At 42.1% G+C, this 21,085-nt stretch overlaps 1 protein-coding gene across 2 annotated transcripts in view; it reads left to right on the top strand.

Moving 5' to 3' along the window:
• The window catches only part of VWA8 (von Willebrand factor A domain containing 8), a 422,826-nt gene that overhangs the window by 379,572 nt on the left and 22,169 nt on the right, over window positions 1-21,085 (top strand). For both annotated transcript variants that reach the window (XM_089668819.1, XM_089668820.1), the window contains exon 42: window positions 16,304-16,429. In XM_089668819.1, coding sequence (XP_089524945.1) covers window positions 16,304-16,429 — 126 coding nt within the window. The remainder of the gene's footprint in view (window positions 1-16,303; window positions 16,430-21,085) is intronic.

The raw sequence follows: 21,085 nt of genomic DNA, 5'->3' as shown, positions 1-21,085 counted from the left end.
AACTTAATGTAAGGGCTCATTGAAAAATTAATCTTGTGTATCTGTGTCCTCCATTGCGACTTTTTTCCTATATCAGTATTATACATGATGTTTCATGTCATTGTTGCTATTCTGTAAGATTTAAGTAATTTATATTTTTTTTTTAGAAAATCCTTGCCCTCGTAATTTTGCTGGCTGTGCTGTGCTGGGGAATAGTTTAATATGCTTAAATGCAGAGGGAAATTCACTTAGACTGGCCAATATAGATTCAGGTATTTGATACTGGTGGTTCTATGAGGGTCATTCATGGGTATGAAGATTGTAGCTACCCATCCTGAAAGGTCTGGGAGAAGAATGTGTGAATTCAGGGACCCAGCCACACCTATTTTCTAAGTAACATATAGCAGAGCAGGATATTGCACTGAGACTAGAAGGTCATGCTTCAGCGTTTCTTTACGCCCTTATATTCAGCTTACATTTTAGAAGCTGCAGGAAGCCTATCTTCTTTGCTTATCAGTATAATGTTATCTCTCCAAAAGCATTATTGCCAACAGTTCATGATTTCCAGGGATAATCCTATATTTTGAACACGTGTCTTTTGAAAATGTTCTCTCAAGAAATCCCCCAGGTTTTCAGTTCTGCAACTATATTTTGAAAATCCATCTTTTCAAGTTATTCTTATATTTATTAAAGATCAACCAGTTTGGGTGAGCACAACTGAGACACCCAATAGCTTGTTGCATATTTGGAAAGTGTTGGGATATTTCTCTGCAGCAATTTGTGCTGCTTCCCACAGTGCCGTAAAATTCCCCTATTAGTTGAATCCATTAGATAAGCATGACACCATCATTTGGCTTTATAATGGCATTGAGAGATGGAGATAAATTGGATTATTGGTGGAGGTACAGTGTATCTTGCCTTTGGAGTGTCCACCATTAATATTTATTTATTTATTTCAGGTACTTATATAGCGCCATCAATTTACACAGCGCTTTACATTTACATATTGTACATTCACATCAGTCCCTAACTCTCAAGGGACGTACAATCTAAGGTCCCTAACTCCCATTCATACATACACTAGGGCCAATTTAGGCAGGAACCAATTAACCTACCAGCATGTCTTTGGAGAGTGGGAGGAAACTGGAGTAGCCGGTGGAAATCCACGCAGGCACAGGGAGAACATGCAAACTCCAGACAGGTGTTGCCTTGTCTGAGATTCGAACCAATGACCCTAGCATTGTCAGGCAGAAGTGCTAACCATTTAGCCACTGTTTAGAAGTAAATATTTTACTTGAAATAAACACTTATTCTGCAAAAGTATTTATAAAATTTACTGCACAGGCTGTGGTAGATGATATCGTCACCTTTGTGGCAGTTAAATTCTCCTGAAACGTTTAAGAAAATGTTGTCAACTGTTTCTTCTATTTTGTACAGATGACTAAAGAATACTGAGACAGCTAGATAATTAGCTGGCAAGGTAGTATGTGGGTGATCAGCATGTAATACGTGTAAATGTACAGTCAAGTTTAACTTCAGCTTAAACTTGAAGTGATATTAAAGGTTTGTTTAAAAAAAACAAAACAAACCTTTCATATTTACCTGCTGTATGCAATGGCTTTGCACAAAGCAGCCACAATCCTCTTCCTCTCGGGTCCCCCAGCTCCTCCCCCTTGACCAGTGCCCCCAATAGCAAGCCACTTTCTATAGGGGTACTGGTGCGCGCTCGCTCCTCAGCCCCGTTCTGTGCATCCATAAGACACATGGAGCCATGACTCAGCCCTGCCCCCACTCTCTCAATGGCTCTCACTGCTCTTTCTCAGCCAATGAGGAGAGAGAGACATGGGTCAACTGAGGCTGTCATGCACATCGCTGGATCAAGAGAGGGCGCAGGTGAGTAATGGGTGGAGGCTGTGGGTGGAACAGCACACAGAAGGTTTTTTACCTTCATGCATAGAAAGCCTTCAGCCTTTTCAAGCGCTTTAAAACACTATGGGGTGGATTTACTAAAACTGGAGCATGCAGAGTCTGGTGCAGTTGTGCATGGTAGCCAATCAGTGTCTAACTTCAGCTTGTTCATTTAAGCTTTGACAAAACCTGGAAGATGGTTTCTGTGCAGGGTTGCACCAGATTTTGCACTCTCCAGTTTTAGTAAATAACTCCCTATGTTGATTGAAGGTTTAGAGAATATATGTACCCAAATATTCATGAGTTATGTACAATTTTTATCAGGTTTTTATTTCTGATCCTTTACTTCCTAACCCTGTGAAATGAAATGAAGGGAGTGGTTAGAGAGGTCCTCACCAAGACAAAAAGGTACAGACAGCAAAAAAAATGTTCGTTCTCGCCCTTTTATACTTTGTTAAATGTGTGTTTTTGTCTGCAGTCCAGTTGATAGATTTCCCATCATATCCTGCCCTGTCAAAGTGAGACTAAATCTTGTCAATTGACTATAAACGATATCCTTAGCATATCTATATTATATGCTAATGTGTGCTATGTATAATGTATTCATGCTCAGTTACCAGTGAGGCCTTGTAGCTTGATTTGTCCATCACCAATTTTTGTGTACAGCTATTCAGCATTACAACTTCCTTCATGCAAAATGGTGGGAAAGCGGTCTACAGTAGTTTCTTCAAGCCATTTAATGGGCTATTCATTCTAGCCATTTTATTATCTTTAGCAATAAAAAAACTAAATGGAGTTGATCGGGCTTGAATAAGTCTTTATTTTTGCATGGGTTTCAGAATGAGTTTCCATTTCCTTCTTTAGTTTTTTTGTATTTTTTAACATGCTTTAATGAGAACCTCCATTTACTTAGTTGGAGATCAATTTACAAGGGGGGCTTGTCTCTTTTCATTACTCCTTAGTACCATAGTTCAAAGCGCTTCAGCACCTCTTTGTAAGTGGGGCACATGAGTGGCTCATATCCAGCAAAGCATGATGTCACTTCCAAGACATGCTTTTCAAGTAATAATTTGTTCAACTCAGAGCCAGCGAGCAGCACGAAGATGCTAACTGCAGCAAGATTGTATCATGTCTGTGAAAAGGCAACCAGCCAGCTCTCTATGAATGCAGCTCTCATTCTGCGGAGGCCAGAACACCAGCTGATAAGCAAGAAGCCAAACAAAGAGCCTGTACCTTCCATAGGAAGTACATGTATTCATTCATTTGTAAAGCTCTTCAGGAATTTAGCACTGCATTCTGAAATGTAAACTCAAATAAGGGACACAATGTTCACCATCTAGGAACATTGAAATAAATATTAGCAGTTCAGATTTGTGCACAGATATCTGAGCCATATTAACAATACTGAAATTGGCTAAACAAATATAGACCAGTGATTCTTTTATTGTTCCCTAACTATTCAATGATGAGGTTAACCTGTTCACTCATCTTTGTGTAAGTTCTTTCCTCTTAATAAATAGCGAATTTGCTTACATAGCATCCAGTAAGCAATATAAGATCAGAACTTGATCACATTACTAACACTCTTTATCTAACATTTCCATGTCTGTGAGGAAATGAGTAATGGTCAGACTTCATATATGGTGCTGTAGGGGCAGAGCAGAGAACCGGTGACTGACAGTCATGCACTCTCTGCAGACTGCATGCCGAGAACTGAGTGATCAGTGGTGTTTGATCGCTCAGTTCTCAGGGGAGAGCCGTCGGGGGACAGATGCAGCATCGCACCAATGCTGCATTCACCTAGATGAGTATCAGGGCTTTTTTTCTCAGTGAATAGGTGCAAGAACTACCCCCCTTCTGAGTCACCCCCTTGTCTCTGCCCCCAACCCACCTCTGAGCACCATCCCTTGGTTCCACCTCCTACCCACCTCCCAGTACCACCCCATTGAGTATGAAATTTGTTAATGATCGTAAGAAAAGCAGTAAAATAGATCCCCGGCAGCCAGCAACAATAGACCCCCACCAACATCAATAATCCCTCCTCCCAGCAACAAGAGGTCCCCCCTACACAATAATAGACCCACCAGCAACAATGGACACCCCTCCAAAACAAAATGCCACCCCAGCAAGAATAGACCCCCAACAGCCACAACAGTTCTCCCAGCAGCTAGTGTTAATAGACCCTCCAAAAGCCAGCATCAATTGACCTATCCCTCAACAGTAGATCCCTCACAGCAACACCTGATCCCCCAGGACCATAAGTCACTCCTAGCAACAATAGATCCCCCACAAAAATAGATCCCCTGCAGCAACTATAGATACTCCAGCAGCCAGCATCAATGGACCCTTCAGCACACTCTTGCCTTTACATATATTCAGTGCTGAAGGTGCCAGAACTGTGTTCCCCTATGTCCCCACTGAAAAAAAAGCCCTGGTGAGTGTCATTTTTTATGCAACCTATATTTCTATTTTAAACTTAAATAATCCTGTAACAATAAAAAAGCATTACTCCTAACAAATAAAGGGTCAGTAAATTCTAAAGTAATATTTTAATTACAGGTATAGCATGGTGGGTTGAGTCATCTTCTGCATGGCTTATAATATGTGTTAGACACTCTTTGAAAGATTTCCCTGCCATATTTCCCATCCTGGTTCGTGGGAGATATATTGTAGCACTGGACAAGTGGTCAAGATTTGTTGCTTCTAGTTTTTTTCTTTTGACTGAGATGAACCAGTGTGAGCAAGATGATATGAGTGGAATAGATTTGGGTCCCTAGTAACTCCTGATTACAATGAAATTTTGGTGTGTGTGTGTATGTTAGTGCGTGTGTTAGTGTTAAAGACTGCTTAGTAAAAATAGCCTTACAACTTGGTGGTTTATTTCAATGACTGTATTGGTTTGGGCAGCAGTTTCTGAGGATATATCTTTTGGTAAGGGTCAGATTGTGTATGTTCAAGCAACTTCTATTCCGTTCACTATATACTGCAAAATAAATGAAAAAACAGATTTGGAACTCCTTATGATGACCATGGCAAGGGGTAAAGATCATCGATTTCAAGCGGGAGAGCCTACCAACAAAGTTCCTAAGAGACATAAGAACTGCCAGGTGGTTTAAAGTGACACTAAACAATTTTAATATTTCCCAAAAATAATATACATACATCCACTACCTAATGGCCCTGTGTTCTATTGTTCATGAAATCGATTCCTACAATGTTTTTCTGCATCCTTGTAACATCCTTCCTGAGCTCCTGAACCTCTCCTATCCACCCCCCCCCCCCCCCCCCCACTTCAATTTTATTTCAAATGAGCAGTGAGCATTAGTTGCAGTCATACTGTATGTACTGCTCTGTGCACACTACAAAACCTTTAGTCCATAGTACAGGAGTCTGTAATGTACAATGTAGTGCAGGACTCTGTTAAGTTGTGTTCTCAAAAAAGGGGGCACTATTGTGTAATACTCTAATACAATATAAATAAATTAATACAGTATCTTTAATTAACCTCCCTAGCGGTCTGATTATTTCAGATTTTTGGTGCTGAAAGCGGTACCATTATTTTGCATGGAAATATGTAGTTTTTTTATTGTAGGCTGTAATTTTTAGGAATAACTCACTGAAATCTGTCCGAACAAGAGTCTATTAAACATCCCGGGTATGATAAAATTTGAAACACGAAATCATAAATTATAATTTAATAAATAATCATGAAAAATAATAATATAATAATAATACATTTAATTCAATAATATAATCAAACCAAAAACACTGAAATTTGAAATAGAGCGCCAAGTTCGCACATTGCTGAGCAAAGTCGCAAAATCGTTTTCAGTGTCTGATGACGAATTTCCCCACGAATCATTATCACTCAATTCTGCAAGTGGTTCTGATTTACTATCGCTGTTCTCTAGCTGATCTAAAACCGCGTCTGACCTAAAGGGACGCTTTTTTGGACGCCATGGACTTTTCTCAGTTTCCAGGCAGAAAGAACAGACAAAATGCAGGCAGAGCACAGGACAAAGCACTAGGGACAAAATGTATGTGAAATGGGTTGAAACAGCAATGTTTTGCTATGTAAAATTTGTTTGGAAAAAAATGAAATTTTTTAAAATTTTCAAATTTCCCGTTGCCGGCGGCGCCCGTACGTCCCGACGTCACAGGGACCAGAACACAGAAGCCGGATGCCGGCATCGGCCGCAGGAGATGGCCAGGGACGCTGCAGGGGACACATCGCGGGAGCGAAGGACAAGGTAAGTGCTGCAGGGACTCCCTATGCAGTGCCGCATGGTAAGCCCGAGTGTAGCTCGGGGTTACTGCTTTTGGTACTGACATTTTACCCCGAGCTACACTCGGGAATACCGCTAGGGAGGTTAATACAATAAAGTAATATAGTGTAGTAGGTTATTAAATGAATAAAAAAAAACAATAGTAAGTTACCTCACATTTATATGTGCCTCCAAATTGGCACAATTGAATCAGCGTTGTAAGTGTATTGGTGCCGTGGTTTCATGCGCCACTGGAATCGGCATGCATTCCAGCGACCAGAAGTCAGCGACCAGATGTTCCATTGATTTGGAGGCACACATAAATGTGAGCTTATTTACTATTTTTTTTTTTATTCATTTTAATAAGCCTACTACACTATATTACTATCGTTACCCTTTGTTCCTGTGTGGGTATGAAGTGAGTGAGAGGATTGATCTGGGTTGCTACACCATCTGGGAAATCTTATACCCTGTATTGGTATACAGTGCATCCAGAAAATATTCACAGCACTTAACTTTTGTCACATTTTGTTATGTTACAGCCTTATTTCAAAATGGATTAAATTAATTTTTTTCCCCTAAACATTCTACAAACAATACCCCATAATGACAATGTGAAAGAAGTTCGTTTTGAATTCTTTGCAATTTCTTAAAAATAAAAAACGAAAAAAAAAAAATGTACATACAGTCATGGCCGAAATTGTTGGCACCCTTGATATTTTTCCTGAAAATCAAGTATTTCACACAAAAAAGGTATTGCATTAACACATGTTTTGCTATACACATGTTTATTCCCTTTGTATGTATTGGAACAAATATAAAACAGAGGCAGAAAAGCAAATATGACATAATGTCACACAAAACCCCAAAAATGGGCTGGACAAAAGTATTGGCACCCTTAACTTAATATTTGGTTGCACACCCTTTGGAAAACATAACTGAAATCAGTCGCTTCCTATAACCATCAATAAGCTTCTGACACCTCTCACCCGGAATTTTGGACCACTCTTCCTTTGCAAACAGCTCCAGGTCTCTCTTATTGGAAGGACACCTTTTCCCAACAGCAATTTTAAGATCTCTCCACAGGTGTTCAATGGGATTTAGATCTGGGCTCATTGCTGGCCACTTCAGAACTCTCCAGCGCTTCTTTGCCATCCATTTCTGAGTGCTTTTTGACGTATGTTTGGGGTCATTGTCCTGCTGGAAGACCCAGGATCTTGGACGCAAACCCAGCTTTCTGACACTGGGCCCTACAGTGCGACCCAAAATCCTTTGGTAATCCTCAGATTTCATGATGCCTTGCACACAGTCAAGGCACCCAGTGCCAGAGGCAGCAAAACAACCCCAAAACATCATTGAACCTCCACCATATTTTACCGTAGGTACTGTGTTTTGTTCTTTGTAGGCCTCATTCCGTTTTCGGTAAACAGTAGAATGATGTGCTTTACCGAAAAGCTCTATCTTGGTCTCATCTGTCCACAAGACGTTTTCCCAGAAGGCTTTTGGCTTACTCAAGTACATTTTGGCAAACTGTAGTCTTGCTTTTTTATGTCTCTGTGTCAGCAGTGGGGTCCTCCTGGGTCTCCTGCCATAGCGTTTCATTTCATTTAAATGTCGACGGATAGTTCGCGCTGACACTGATGCTCCCTGAGCCTGCAGGACAGCTTGAATGTCTTTGGAACATGTTTGGGGCTGCTTATCCACCATCCGGACTATTCTGCGTTGCAATCTTTCATCAATTTTCCTCATCCGTCCACGACCAGGGAGATTAGCTACAGTGCCATGGGTTGCAAACTTCTTGATAATGTTGCGCACTGTGGACAAAGGCAAATCTAGTTCTCTGGAGATGGACTTGTAACCTTGAGATTGTTGATATTTTGCCACAATTTTGGTTCTCAGGTCCTCAGACAGTTCTCGTCTCCTCTTTCTGTTGTCCATGCTTAGTGTGGCACAGACAGACACACAATGCAAAGGTTAAGTGAACGTCTCTCCTTTTTATCTGCTTTCAGGTGTGATTTCTATATTGCCCACACCTGTTACTTGCCCCAGGTGAGTTTACAGGAGCATCACATGCTTGTAACATTCTTATTTATCCGCAGTTGTGAAAGGGTGCCAATACTTTTGTCCAGCCCATTTTTGGAGGTTTGTGTGACATTATGTCGAATTTGCTTTCTTTCCTCCCTTTTTTTGTTTTGTCCCAATACACACAAAGGGAATAAACATGTGTATAGCAAAACATGTGTTAATGCAATACGTTTCGTGAGAAATACATGATTTCCTGGAGAAATATCAAGGGTGCCAACAATTTCGGCCATGACTGTAAGTATTCACAGCCTTTGCCATGACACTCAAAATTGAGCTCTGGTGCATCCTGTTCCCACTGATCATCCTTGAGATGTCTCCACAACTTGATTGGAGTCCACCTGTGGAAAATTCAGTTGACTGGACATGATTAGGAAAGGCATAAACCTGTCTATATAAGGTCCCCCAGCTAACAGTGCATGTCAGAGCACAAACCAAGCCATGAAGTTCAAGGAACTGTCTGTAGACCTCCGAGACAGGATAGTATCAAGACACAGATCTGGGGAAGAGTATAGAAAAATGTCTGCAGCATTGCAGGTCCCAATGAGCACAGTGGCCTCCATCATCCATAAATGGAAGGGATTTGGAACCACCAGGACTCTTCCTAGAGTGGGCCGCCCGGCCAAAATGAGCTTTCGCGGGAGAAGGGCCTTAGCTAGGGAGGTAACCAAGCACCCGATGGTCACTCTGAAAGAGCTCCAGCATTTCTCTGTGGAGAGATAAAAACCTTCCAGAAGAAAAACCATCTCTGCAGCACTCCATCAATCAGGCCTGTATGATAGAGTGGCCAGACGGAAGCCACGTGCGTCATGTCTGGAGGAAACCAGGAACCACTCACCACCTGGCCAATACCATCCCTATAGAGAAGCATTGTGGTGGCAGCATCATGCCGTGGGGATGTTTTTCAGCGGCAGGATCTGGGAGATTAGTCCGGATCGAAGGAAAGATGAATGCAGCAATGTACAGAGACATCCTTGATGAAAACCTGTTTCAGAGCGCTCTGGACCTTTAGACTGGGGCGACAGTTCATCTTTCAACAGGACAACAACCCTAAGCACACAGCCCACTTAACAAAGTAGTGGCTACGGGCCAACTATGTGAATGTCCTGGAGTGGCCCAACCAGAGCCCAGATTTGAACCCAATTGAACATCTCTGGAGAGATCTGAAAATGGTTGTGTACCGACGCTCCCCATCCAACCTGATGGAGCTTGAGAAGTACTGCAAAGAAGAAGGGGAGAAATTGCCCAAAAATAGTTGTGCCAAGCTTGTAGCATCGTACTCAAAATGACGTTAGGCTGTAATTGGTGCTAAAGGTGGTTCAAAAAAGTATTGAGCAAAGGCTGTGAATACTTATGTACATGTTTTATTTAGTTTTTTTATTTTTATTAAATTGCAAAGATTTCAAAACAAACTTCTTACATGTTGTCATTATGGGGTATTGTTTGTAGAATGTTGAGGAAAAAAGTGAATTTAATCCATTTTGGAATAAGGCTGTAACATAACAAAATGTGGCAAAAGTTAAGCGCTGTTAATACTTTCTGGATGCACTGTACAAACACAACAGACCTTCTTTTTAACTAAAGAGGTCATATTGGTCTGGTGAGTCATGTAGGTATAACTTTTTCACTGGGTGAAATTTGGGTACAGCATGGTAAAGGAGCAATAACACCTAGCAACTGTCATCATCAAGATTGCCTATATATTGACTGTTTGTACTTTATGGACATTTTAATTTTTTTCACTATATGAATTTTATTATTCTGTTCACTTGTTACTTTTTGTAACCTTAGGCTTATTTGCATTGTAAATATTAGTTCTATTTATTTATATTGTATTAAAATATTTCATTATTGCGCCCCCTTTTTTTGAGAACACATCTAGTTGGTGATTTTAACCAGTCACTATGGGTTGGCTGCTTACTTAGTAAATTTTGGAGTGGGGGTTTTCACATATTCTTTGCAGGACTGTGTTAAGCTGGCCATAGATTATTAAGTCTTTTCTTGTTTAGCCAGGGGGAACGAAAAAAACAGATTCATCTATCCACACAAATTAGGTTGATGGAGGAATTCCTCCCACCAGGAGATTGTCTGTCCCTCAGTATGATCTTCCAAGATCAGTATCCCAATACCAATACACTCCTCCTCTCCGCCAGTACAATTCCTCCCAGGTCAGTCTGCCCCCCCCCCAAGGGCAACCACCTCAGGTCATTCTGTCCCCCTTTACAACCCCCCCCAGGTTCGTCTGCTCCCCAGTACAATACCTCCCCCCCCATGGTCAGTCTGTCCCCCAGTACAATATCCCCCATGTCTGTCTGTCCCACAGTACAACCCCCCCAGATCAGTTTGTCCCCCAGTACAATCTCTCATCTCCCTCGGGTCAGTCTGTTCCACATAATTGTGAAATAAGAAGTAAACTAGCGTGCTGCCTGGAATATAATGTGTACAAATATTAAACCTACAGAAATATATTAAAATGTACGTGCAAATATACAGTTAGGTCCATATATATTTGGACACAGGCACAATTTTAGTTTTTTCAGGTATTTACCAAAACATATTCAAGCTATAGTTATATAATGAATATGGGCTGAAAGTGCGCACACTCAGGTTTAATTTGAGGGTATGTACATCCACACTGGAGGAAGGATTTAGGAATTACAGCTCTTAAGAGTAGTCATCCCCCCGTTTTCAAGGGACCAAAAATAATTGGACAATTGAATCAAAAGCTGTTTCATGGCCAGGTGTGGGCTACTCATTTGTTATTTCTTCATAAATTAAGCAGGTAAAAGGTCTGGAGTTGATTCTAAGTGTGGTATTTGCATTTGGATCTATTGCTGTGAACCTACATCATGCTTTCAAAGGAACTGTCCATGCATGTGAAACAGGTCGTTGTAAGGCTTCAAAAACAAAAAAAGCCATCAGAGAGATAGCAGCAACATTAGGAATGGCCAAATCAACAGTTTGATACATTCTGAGGAAAGAAGAACGTACTGGTGAGCTAAACAACATAAAAAGGCATGGACGTCCACGGAAGACAAAAATGGTGAATGATCGCAGGATCCTCTCTATGGTAAAGAAAAACCCATTCACAACATCCAGACAAGTGAAGGACACTCTCCAGGAGGTGGGTGTATCAATGTCAAAGTCTACAATCAAGAGAAGACTTCACAAGAGCAAATACAGAGGGTTCACCACAAGGTGCAAACCATTCATAAGCATGAAGAATAGAAAAGCCAGATTAGACTTTGCCAAAAAACATCTAAAAAAGCCAGACCAGTTCTGGAAAAGCATTCTTTTGGCAGATGGAACTAAGATTAATCTGTACCAGAATGACGGGAAGAAAAAAGTGTGGCGAAGGCTTGCAACAGCTTCTGATCCAAAGCACACAACGTCATCTGTAAAACATGGTGGAGGCAGTGTGATGGCAATGGCCGAGTCAATCACCTGATCTCAACCCAATTGAGCATGCAGTTCACTTGCTGAAGGCAAAACTAAAGGCAGAGAGACCCACAAACAAAAAACAACTGAAGACAGCTGCAGTTAGAGGCTGGCAAAGCATCAGAAAGAAAGAAGCCCAGTTTTTGGCAATGTCCATGGGTTCCAGACTTCAGGCAGTCATTGCCACTAAAGGATTCTCAACAAAATATTAAAAATGAACATTTTATTTATGATTATATTCTACTCAAACTCACCAACGACCTGCTAACCGCCAAAGCTAATGGCCACTACTCAGTCCTCCTACTCCTCAACTTCTCCGCGGCCTTCGACACAGTTGACCACCCCCTCCTCCTTAAAAAACTATACTCCCTTGGCATCAGAGACTCCGCTCTTTCCTGGCTCTCCTCCTATCTATCCCAGCGCTCCTTCAGTGTTACCTATAACGCTGCCACCTCCCCCTCTCTCCCCCTCTCTGTTGGAGTCCCCCAAGGCTCTGTCCTCGGGCCCCTTCTCTTCTCCATCTACACCTCCTCCCTCGGCCAACTGATACACTCCCACGGCTTCAACTACCACCTCTACGCCGATGACACGCAAATCTAGCTCTCTACCCCTCGCCTCACCCCTTCAGTCTCCGCCCAAATCCCCTGCCTACTAAACGACATATCAGACTGGATGTCACTCCACTTCCTCAAATTAAACCTTTCCAAAACCGAGCTCCTAGTTTTCCCCCCAGCCCGTGCACCCCCCTAACCTCTCCATCACGACCAACAACACCACCATCAGTCCATCCCCGCAAGCCAAAGTTCTAGGTGTCACTCTAGACTCCAACCTATCCTTCCAGCCCCATGTCCAATCGCTGGCAAATTCATGCAGGCTCCACCTCCGCCACATCTCCAAAATACGTTCGTTCCTAACCCAGACACTACTAAACAACTCATTCACTCCCTTATTATCTCATGACTCGACTACTGCAACTCCCTCCTCACCGGCTTACCTCATCACAGACTCTCCCCGCTTCAGTCTATCCTGAACTCAGGGGCCAGACTCATGCACCTTACCAACCGGTCCGTATCCGCCACCCCCCTCTGTCATTCCCTCCACTGGCTTCCGATTGCCCAACGCATAAAATTCAAACTACTAACATTGACGTACAAAGCTATTCATAATACTGCCCCAAACTACCTCACCGACCTGATATCCAAATACCACCCAACACGTACTCTTCGCTCCTCACAAGACCTCCTACTCTCCAGTTCCCTGGTCTCCTCCTCCCATGCCCGACCCCGCCCTCACCTAACAGCCGATCTCCTCCACTCCTCCTGCCACTCCATCCCCCACATCCATTTCCTCCTATACCACTATCCCCTCCCTCCTAGATTGTAAGCTCCAAGGAGCAGGGCCCGCAAACCCCTCGTGTATTGTATTGTTACTGTATTGTCTCATGTACTGTCCCCCACTATAGTGTACAGCGCTGAGCAAACTTTTTGGCGCTATATAAATACTGTTTAATAATAATAATAATAATAATAATAATAATTGTTCAATTACTTTTGGTCTCTTGAAAAAGGGGAGATGGCTTCTCTTAAGAGCTGTAATTCCTAAACCCTTCCTCCAATTTGGATGTACATACCCTCCAATTAAACCTGAGAATGTGCACTTTCAGTCCATATCCATTGTATAACTATAGCTTGAATATATATATCTATAACTACCACTTCCTCAAGTATAATAAGTGACAAATTAGAAAAACCAGTATACAACAAAACTTAATTCCCCATAGCACAAATAAAACCTTCACCCTTGAAGATATGAAATAGCAATATGAAAATGTGCCAAAATTACATAAATAGATAAATACTTGTACAATTCACCCCATAAAGCAACTATATATCAATATTCCAAAAGAAATTCAAAAAAAGTTCAAAAAAAGTAAAAAAAAGTCCCAAAAAAAGTCCAAGCAAAATTAATATAAATCCAAAAAATTCCAAAAAATATAAATATAAAAAATAAAACTGAGAAATCCTTCCAATCCTTCCTTTCTCACGATAAACCTCAAACAAAAAGAAAATATCACATAGTGTATTATCTTTATAATATAATGAAATATTCGTGACAACACTCTGGTGATTATCCAAATAAAGATATAATTTATTTTTTAAGTAATTAGTGTAAAAAGTGAACCAAGTAAATCAACTTAATTAATTAAAAAATATATAATATATAAAATAAATTAGTGCAAAACACTGTGTACTGTGAATCACTCTTCCAGTGCTCCAAAAACAAATCCACACTGTGCCACTTCTATTGTAGTAAGGAATATATACCCTTACCAACACTCCTCCATAAACCTGCTTTCAATATTTATCCTATGGATGGGATCCTCCTAAAGTGCTCCCCCAGATTCCACTGTATTCAGGGCACTATTCCAGCAGGATTTTCCATATCTCCGTATCATTGGCACCATATAGATAGAAAGCATATGAGGGACATGATTAAGTCTTATGATTAAGTCGATGACGAAACGCGTCAAGGGCTGTGACGTCAAGACGCATACAGGAACCGGAAGTCGGCCGGCGGCCATTTTGCAATGGGAAAAAGAGGATAAAGACTGTGTGTTGGTCCCTGGATGTTTCCTGGATGGTAGCTTGGCGGTTTTTACGGTATTTAAAGCGGTTTTGAATCATTTGAAATGTGAGCAGTTTTAATAAAGTTTCTCTGTACGTTACTTTGGCGGTATTACACTATTTGTCCCTCATATGCTTTCTATCTATATGGTGCCAATGATATGGAGATATGGAAAATCCTGCTGGAATAGTGCCCTGAATACAGTGGAATCTGGGGGAGCACTTTAGGAGGATCCCATCCATAGGATAAATATTGAAACCAGGTTTATGGAGGAGTGTTGGTAAGGGTATATATTCCGTACTACAATAGAAGTGGCACAGTGTGGATTTGTTTTTGGAGCACTGGAAGAGTGATTCACAGTACACAGTGTTTTGCAATAATTTATTTTATATATTATATATTTTTTAATTAATTAAGTTGATTCACTTGGTTCACTTTTTACACTAATTACTTAAAAAATAAATTATATCTTTATTTGGATAATCACCAGAGTGTTGTCACGAATATTTCATTATATTATAAAGATAATACACTATGTGATATTTTCTTTTTGTTTGAGGTTTATCGTGAGAAAGGAAGGATTGGAAGGATTTCTCAGTTTTATTTTTTATATTTATATTTTTTGGAATTTTTTGGATTTATATTAATTTTGCTTGGACTTTTTTGGGACTTGTTTTACTTTTTTTGAACTTTTTTTGAATTTCTTTTGGAATATTGATATATAGTTGCTTTATGGGGTGAATTGTACAAGTATTTATCTATTTATGTAATTTTGGCACATTTTCATATTGCTATAGCTTGAATATGTTTTTGTCAATACCTAAAAACTAAAATTGTAACTGTAGATAAAATAAATTCCCTTGGGCCGCTGCCTACACAAACTGTTTCCAAATCAGTGAATCATATAATAACCAAATAAAATGTGTGACACTGCCTCTCTACAAATCTTGTATACAATGAATACAATGTAAATACTGACAATCAAATGAAAACAAATAATGAAAACATAAAAAAGCAAAAAACAATGGGTGAATACGATGAATGTTTCAAAATAAAAGTCTGTGATATAAGTTTCTCTTATATACTAAAATTCATATATCTGCTTCACCATTGAATAAGTGAAATAAATTCAAATGAATGAGCTGTTCTATGCATGTAGTGCAGAATCACTCACAAAAACAAAACGCTAAAATATGCATTCACGTGATGCTCAGATGTGATTGCAGCCAGAAAGGACTGTCCACACACTACAGATGGATCTTAACAGTCCCCAACAGCAATAGGAAGACAGTCGGTGACTTAGCCAAACACGTTTCATCAGTAACTGATATGTCACTTTTTGATTGACTAGCTCTTTAATTTTAAATACATTTTACTGTTATTTTAGTACAAGATCCAATTTAATGAATATTTGTAGCACATTTAACTGTTTTAAATTTTATCAATCATTATGCTGCCTGTGTATAGGTAGAAGACAGTTTATGTTCCTCCTAGATTGTAAGCTCGAAAGAGCAGAGCCCTCAATCCCCTCATGTTTTGCATTGTATTGGTATTGTTCTGTCACATGTTCTGTCCCTGTTTGTAATGTACAGCGCTGAGTGAACTATTGGCGCTTTATAAATACTGTATAATAATAATAATAATAATAATAAAATGTTGCCAGTCGGTAGCCAATTAAAAACTGTTAAGATGAAAATTTGCAGGAAATCCAACTCTTTTGCATGTGATCGGCATATGACCACTTGGATAACCTCACACCCAAGTCAAGAATCTTTATCTTTCAAATTTAGATTTTTGTTAAAGATCTGTGCATGGGCAATTTAAAAAAAAATTGGAGAATTTCCTAATTTTATTCTGATTACTAGTAGCAACTTATTTTTTTCTAGTACAATATATCATTGTGTTATTCTATTTTATTGTTTTTGCTATATACCTTGGTATGTTTTTTCTGTTCATTTTGAATATTCTATTTATCTTGGATTTCTTGCTTTGTAATTGTTTTAAAGGCAAAGGGCAAGGAAAGGCAGTGGCTAAAACACCAAGCAATAGGAGAGCTTGATGATACCAAAATCATTGATGGACTGACGGGAGAGAAAGCCATTTACAAAAGGCGTGGAGAGCTTGAGCCTGAAGTAAGTAGTCTGCCAATGTATGTCTCACCAATATTATTCTTTGGGTGTGGCTGACCACCAGTTGGAGCCATGTCTGACTTTCCAGGCTCCAGGGACATATTAGTAGGCATGTTTGGCAAACTGTAGATGAAGATCAGTAAAATTCTGGAAAATTCTAATGTGGTTTGCCTTTATTCATGTATTTTACTAATCTGAAATCCAATAAAATATCACCATTTCAAGCCTTTAGACGAGCAGTGGACAACTTGAAAATAATAGGGTGCCTCAAGTGCGGCACTGACACATCCCAGGGGCTGCACAATGGTGGTGCAGTGAGGTACTTTGTGTCGAATTAGGCAGACCATTCAAAATGAAAGCTGTAACACTTGAAAAAATTGGTTCTGCTGCATCGTTGCAATGTACCATAATGCACACCAAAGAGAACGTTGGAGCCATTGGTGTCAGTGACCACAGTAAAAACCCGCAGCATTGGTGGCAGTGATATTAACCCCCCCAACATTGGTGTTCAATAGCAGTGCTATTTAAGTCCCTCTTTCCCACTAGTGGTTAGAGTTTTTAATAGACATGACCCTCTTTCTTAACACACTGAAGGTCAGTGATAAATTCTTTATTTTGAGTGCAGGAGGCATATTGCAGAGATGGACATGAAACAATGAACTTGCAATCATAACATTGGTACATGCATAATAAAGCTTCAAAATGGGCATTCAAAAGCAATGATAAACATTGTGTAATATCAGTCCAGACCAAGATAGCACCAAACCCTCATAAAGGTTTTCTCAGTATATATCTTGACATCTAGAAATTGACAGAGGGGGAGTATCCATAAAGAAAAGTAAAGGGAAGAAAAAGTGGGAAAGAATGAGGTTAAAAGGAGGAAACTATGGTAATTTGGGGAGGGGGGGGGGGGTGGATGGAAAGGATATGGAGTAGTGTAATAGGTTTGGCAGTTGCTGCACCAGTTTTTGTTGAAGTAAAGTGTTTTTACCCCCCCCCCTTCCCCATGCCCTTGCTTTCCCCCAGGGCCATTGGTTGTCTGTGTTCGTTAGCCTTCTCGCACCCCTGCTGCTTTGGTGACTAGTGGCAGTGTTTTTTTAAACCCCTTCACTATGCACTGGTGAACAGTGCTAATGTTTATTACTAGAGATGAGCGAATCGAACTTGGCGAAGTGGAATTCGTTTCGAATATTAGAAAAAATTCGATTCGCGCATCCGAAGTCTGCTAATTTTCGGATGCCCGAATCGAAATTTTTCCAAAAATGGCGGCGACATGTGTGGCGACGGAGCGGGGATCTCTGGGAAGGCGCGCAGACAAGGCGCGCTGACCCATAATGCATTCATTCATGACATGTGATCGCATTAGCCAATCAGCAGCCAGCCAGCCAGCACTGTGTAATGGTGGAGCTATAAATTGCGGCCATCTTACAATTCTCCATTTGCCTCCGGTCATTCAAGAGAGACAGACCTCTCTGTATTAGGGACAGTGTTAGGGCCACAGATACTTTAGGGACACAGAATCGTTACTTAGGGACACAGAAATGTTACTCAGGGACACAGAATTGTTACTCAGGGACACAGAACTGTTACTCAGGGACAGACACAGAATTGTTACTGAGGGACACAGAATTGTTACTGAGGGACACAGAATTGTTACTGAGGGACACAGAATTGTTACTGAGGGACACAGAATTGATACTCAGGGACACAGAACTGTTACTCAGGGACACAGAACTGTTACTCAGGGACACAGAACTGTTACTCAGGGACACAGAACTGTTACTCATGGACAGACACAGAATTGTTACTGAGGGACACAGAATTGTTACTCAGGGACACAGAATTGTTACTCAGGGACACAGAATTGTTACTCAGGGACACAGAACTGTTACTGAGGGACACAGAATTGTTACTCAGGGACACAGAACTGTTACTCAGGGACAGACACAGAATTGTTACTGAGGGACACAGAATTGTTACTGAGGGACACAGAATTGTTACTGAGGGACACAGAATTGTTACTGAGGGACAGACACAGAATTGTTACTGAGGGACACAGAATTGTTACTGAGGGACACAGAATTGTTACTGAGGAACACAGAATTGTTACTGAGGGACACAGAATTGTTACTGAGGGACACAGAATTGTTACTGAGGGACACAGAATTGTTACTGAGGGACACAGAATTGTTACTCAGGGACACAGAATTGTTACTCAGGGACACAGAATTGTTACTGAGGGACAGACACAGAATTGTTACTGAGGGACACAGAATTGTTACTGAGGGACACAGAATTGTTACTGAGGGACACAGAATTGTTACTCAGGGACACAGAATTGTTACTCAGGGACACAGAATTGTTACTCAGGGACACCGAACTGTTACTCAGGGACAGACACAGAATTGTTACTCAGGGACAGACACAGAATTGTTACTGAGGGACACAGAATTGTTACTGAGGGACACAGAATTGTTACTGAGGGACACAGAATTGTTACTGAGGGACACAGAATTGTTACTCAGGGACACAGAATTGTTACTCAGGGACACAGAATTGTTACTCAGGGACACAGAATTGTTACTCAGGGACACAGAATTGTTACTCAGGGACACAGAACTGTTACTCAGGGACACAGAACTGTTACTCAGGGACACAGAACTGTTACTCAGGGACACAGAATTGTTAATCAGGGACACAGAATTGTTACTGAGGGACACAGAATTGTTACTCAGGGACAGACACAGAATTGTTACTGAGGGACACAGAATTGTTACTGAGGGACACAGAATTGTTACTGAGGGACACAGAATTGTTACTGAGGGACACAGAATTGTTACTGAGGGACACAGAATTGTTACTCAGGGACACAGAACTGTTACTCAGGGACACAGAATTGTTACTCAGGGACACAGAACTGTTACTCAGGGACACAGAACTGTTACTCAGGGACACAGAACTGTTACTCAGGGACACAGAACTGTTACTCAGGGACACAGAATCGTTACTCAGGGACACAGAATCGTTGAATTAAAGAGTATGTCAGACAACACGCAGAGGAGTGTCAGAGGAGGCCATGTTTTAGGAGCGAGCAGACGTGGCAGCAGAGGAAGGGGTCGAGGCAGCACTAGTCGCAGCCAGAGGCCAGTGCTCCCGGTGTCATCCAGCGGTCGTGTCTCCACCGACAACCCTGCCGTCATCGATTGGTTGGCTCGGTCGTCTTCCTCTTCCCAGGTCACCTCTGACACCTACAGCCAACGGTCGGTGGGTACGTCAGACACAACCGTTAGTTGGCATGGCCCGGGAGCAAGCCCACTGAAATCACGTGTCCTCTACCTGCCCCTGTCCTTTGGTGTTCCCTCACCAAGCGAAGTATCGCATGCTGTGGGCTCAGCCCCACTGTACAGCGAGGAAGAGCTAACAGAGGGCGGTCAGGAACGGGGGGAGACATCCGCCTCTTCAGCAGCCAGGCGAAGAAGTACTGGCGAGTAGAGTGGCTCGGTAGCCGGTCTAGAGACAGGTCTGTCTCCTGACCCACACGCAGCCGAGGGGGCTAGTAGTGAGGCGGAGACCCTAATTGATGATGATGAGGCTGATCGCACTTGGCAGCCTCGTCGTCATCAGGCTATTGCTTCCGCATCATCAGGAGAAGAGGGTGCCAGCTTGGCAGCGAGCAAAACAGTCGGGTTGCCCAGGAGGCAGCAGGGTCGCAGCAGTGTCAGTGGAGGCAAACGGCCACGGAGTAGAGCACCAGCTCCACTGCAGCCTACCACCACGGCCAGTAGTGGTGCCGGTGTGCACGGAGGAAGTAGCAGTCAGCCAGTGAGGAGTAGCGGGGGCAAAGTTTCCTACTCGGCGGTGTGGCAATTTTTCGTCAAGCCGCCCGAGGAAGTAAACGTAGCCGTATGTCGACTATGTGGCCAGAAAGTCAAGTGTGGCCAGGGGGCCCATGTCTCCATCGCCACACTCTGCCATGTGCCACTTTCAGGTCTCCTCACACTGCTGGTGGGTTCCATTTTGTCATAGGGTGCTGGCAGATTACGGGCCTCCCATTGCTGCTGCCAGGCCCGTAATCTGCCATGGGCCCCCGTACCGCCTCCTCATGCTGCTGCCAGGCCCGTAATCTGTCATGGGTCCCTGTACGGCCTCCCATTGCTGCTGTCTCCATCGCCACACTCTGCCATGTGCCACTTTCAGGTCTCCTCACACTGTTTGTGGGTTCCATTTTGTCATAGGGTGCTGGCAGATTACGGGCCTCCCATTGCTGCTGCCAGGCCCGTAATCTGCCATGGGCCCCTGTACCGCCTCCTCATGCTGCTGCCAGGTCCAGAGTGTGTCATGGGTCCCTGTACGGCCTCCCATTGCTGCTGTCTCCATCGCCACACTCTGCCATGTGCCACTTTCAGGTCTTCTCACACTGCTGGTGGGTTCCATTTTGTCATAGGGTGCTGGCAGATTACGGGCCTCCCATTGCTGCTGCCAGGCCCGTAATCTGCCATGGGCCCCTGTACCGCCTCCTCATGCTGCTGCCAGGTCCAGAGTGTCTCATGGGTCCCTGTACGGCCTCCCATTGCTGCTGTCTCCATCGCCACACTCTGCCATGTGCCACTTTCAGGTCTCCTCACACTGCTGTTGGTTTCCATTTTGTCATAGGGTGCT

Source organism: Staurois parvus, unplaced genomic scaffold (genome assembly GCF_062004578.1).
Source record: "Staurois parvus isolate SC_StPar_1 unplaced genomic scaffold, SC_StPar_1.0 ptg000064l, whole genome shotgun sequence".
In the NCBI taxonomy this organism is placed as follows: domain Eukaryota; kingdom Metazoa; phylum Chordata; class Amphibia; order Anura; family Ranidae; genus Staurois; species Staurois parvus.
The sequence above is the reverse complement of the archived record's forward strand: the minus strand, read 5'-3'. Positions and strand labels throughout refer to the sequence as shown.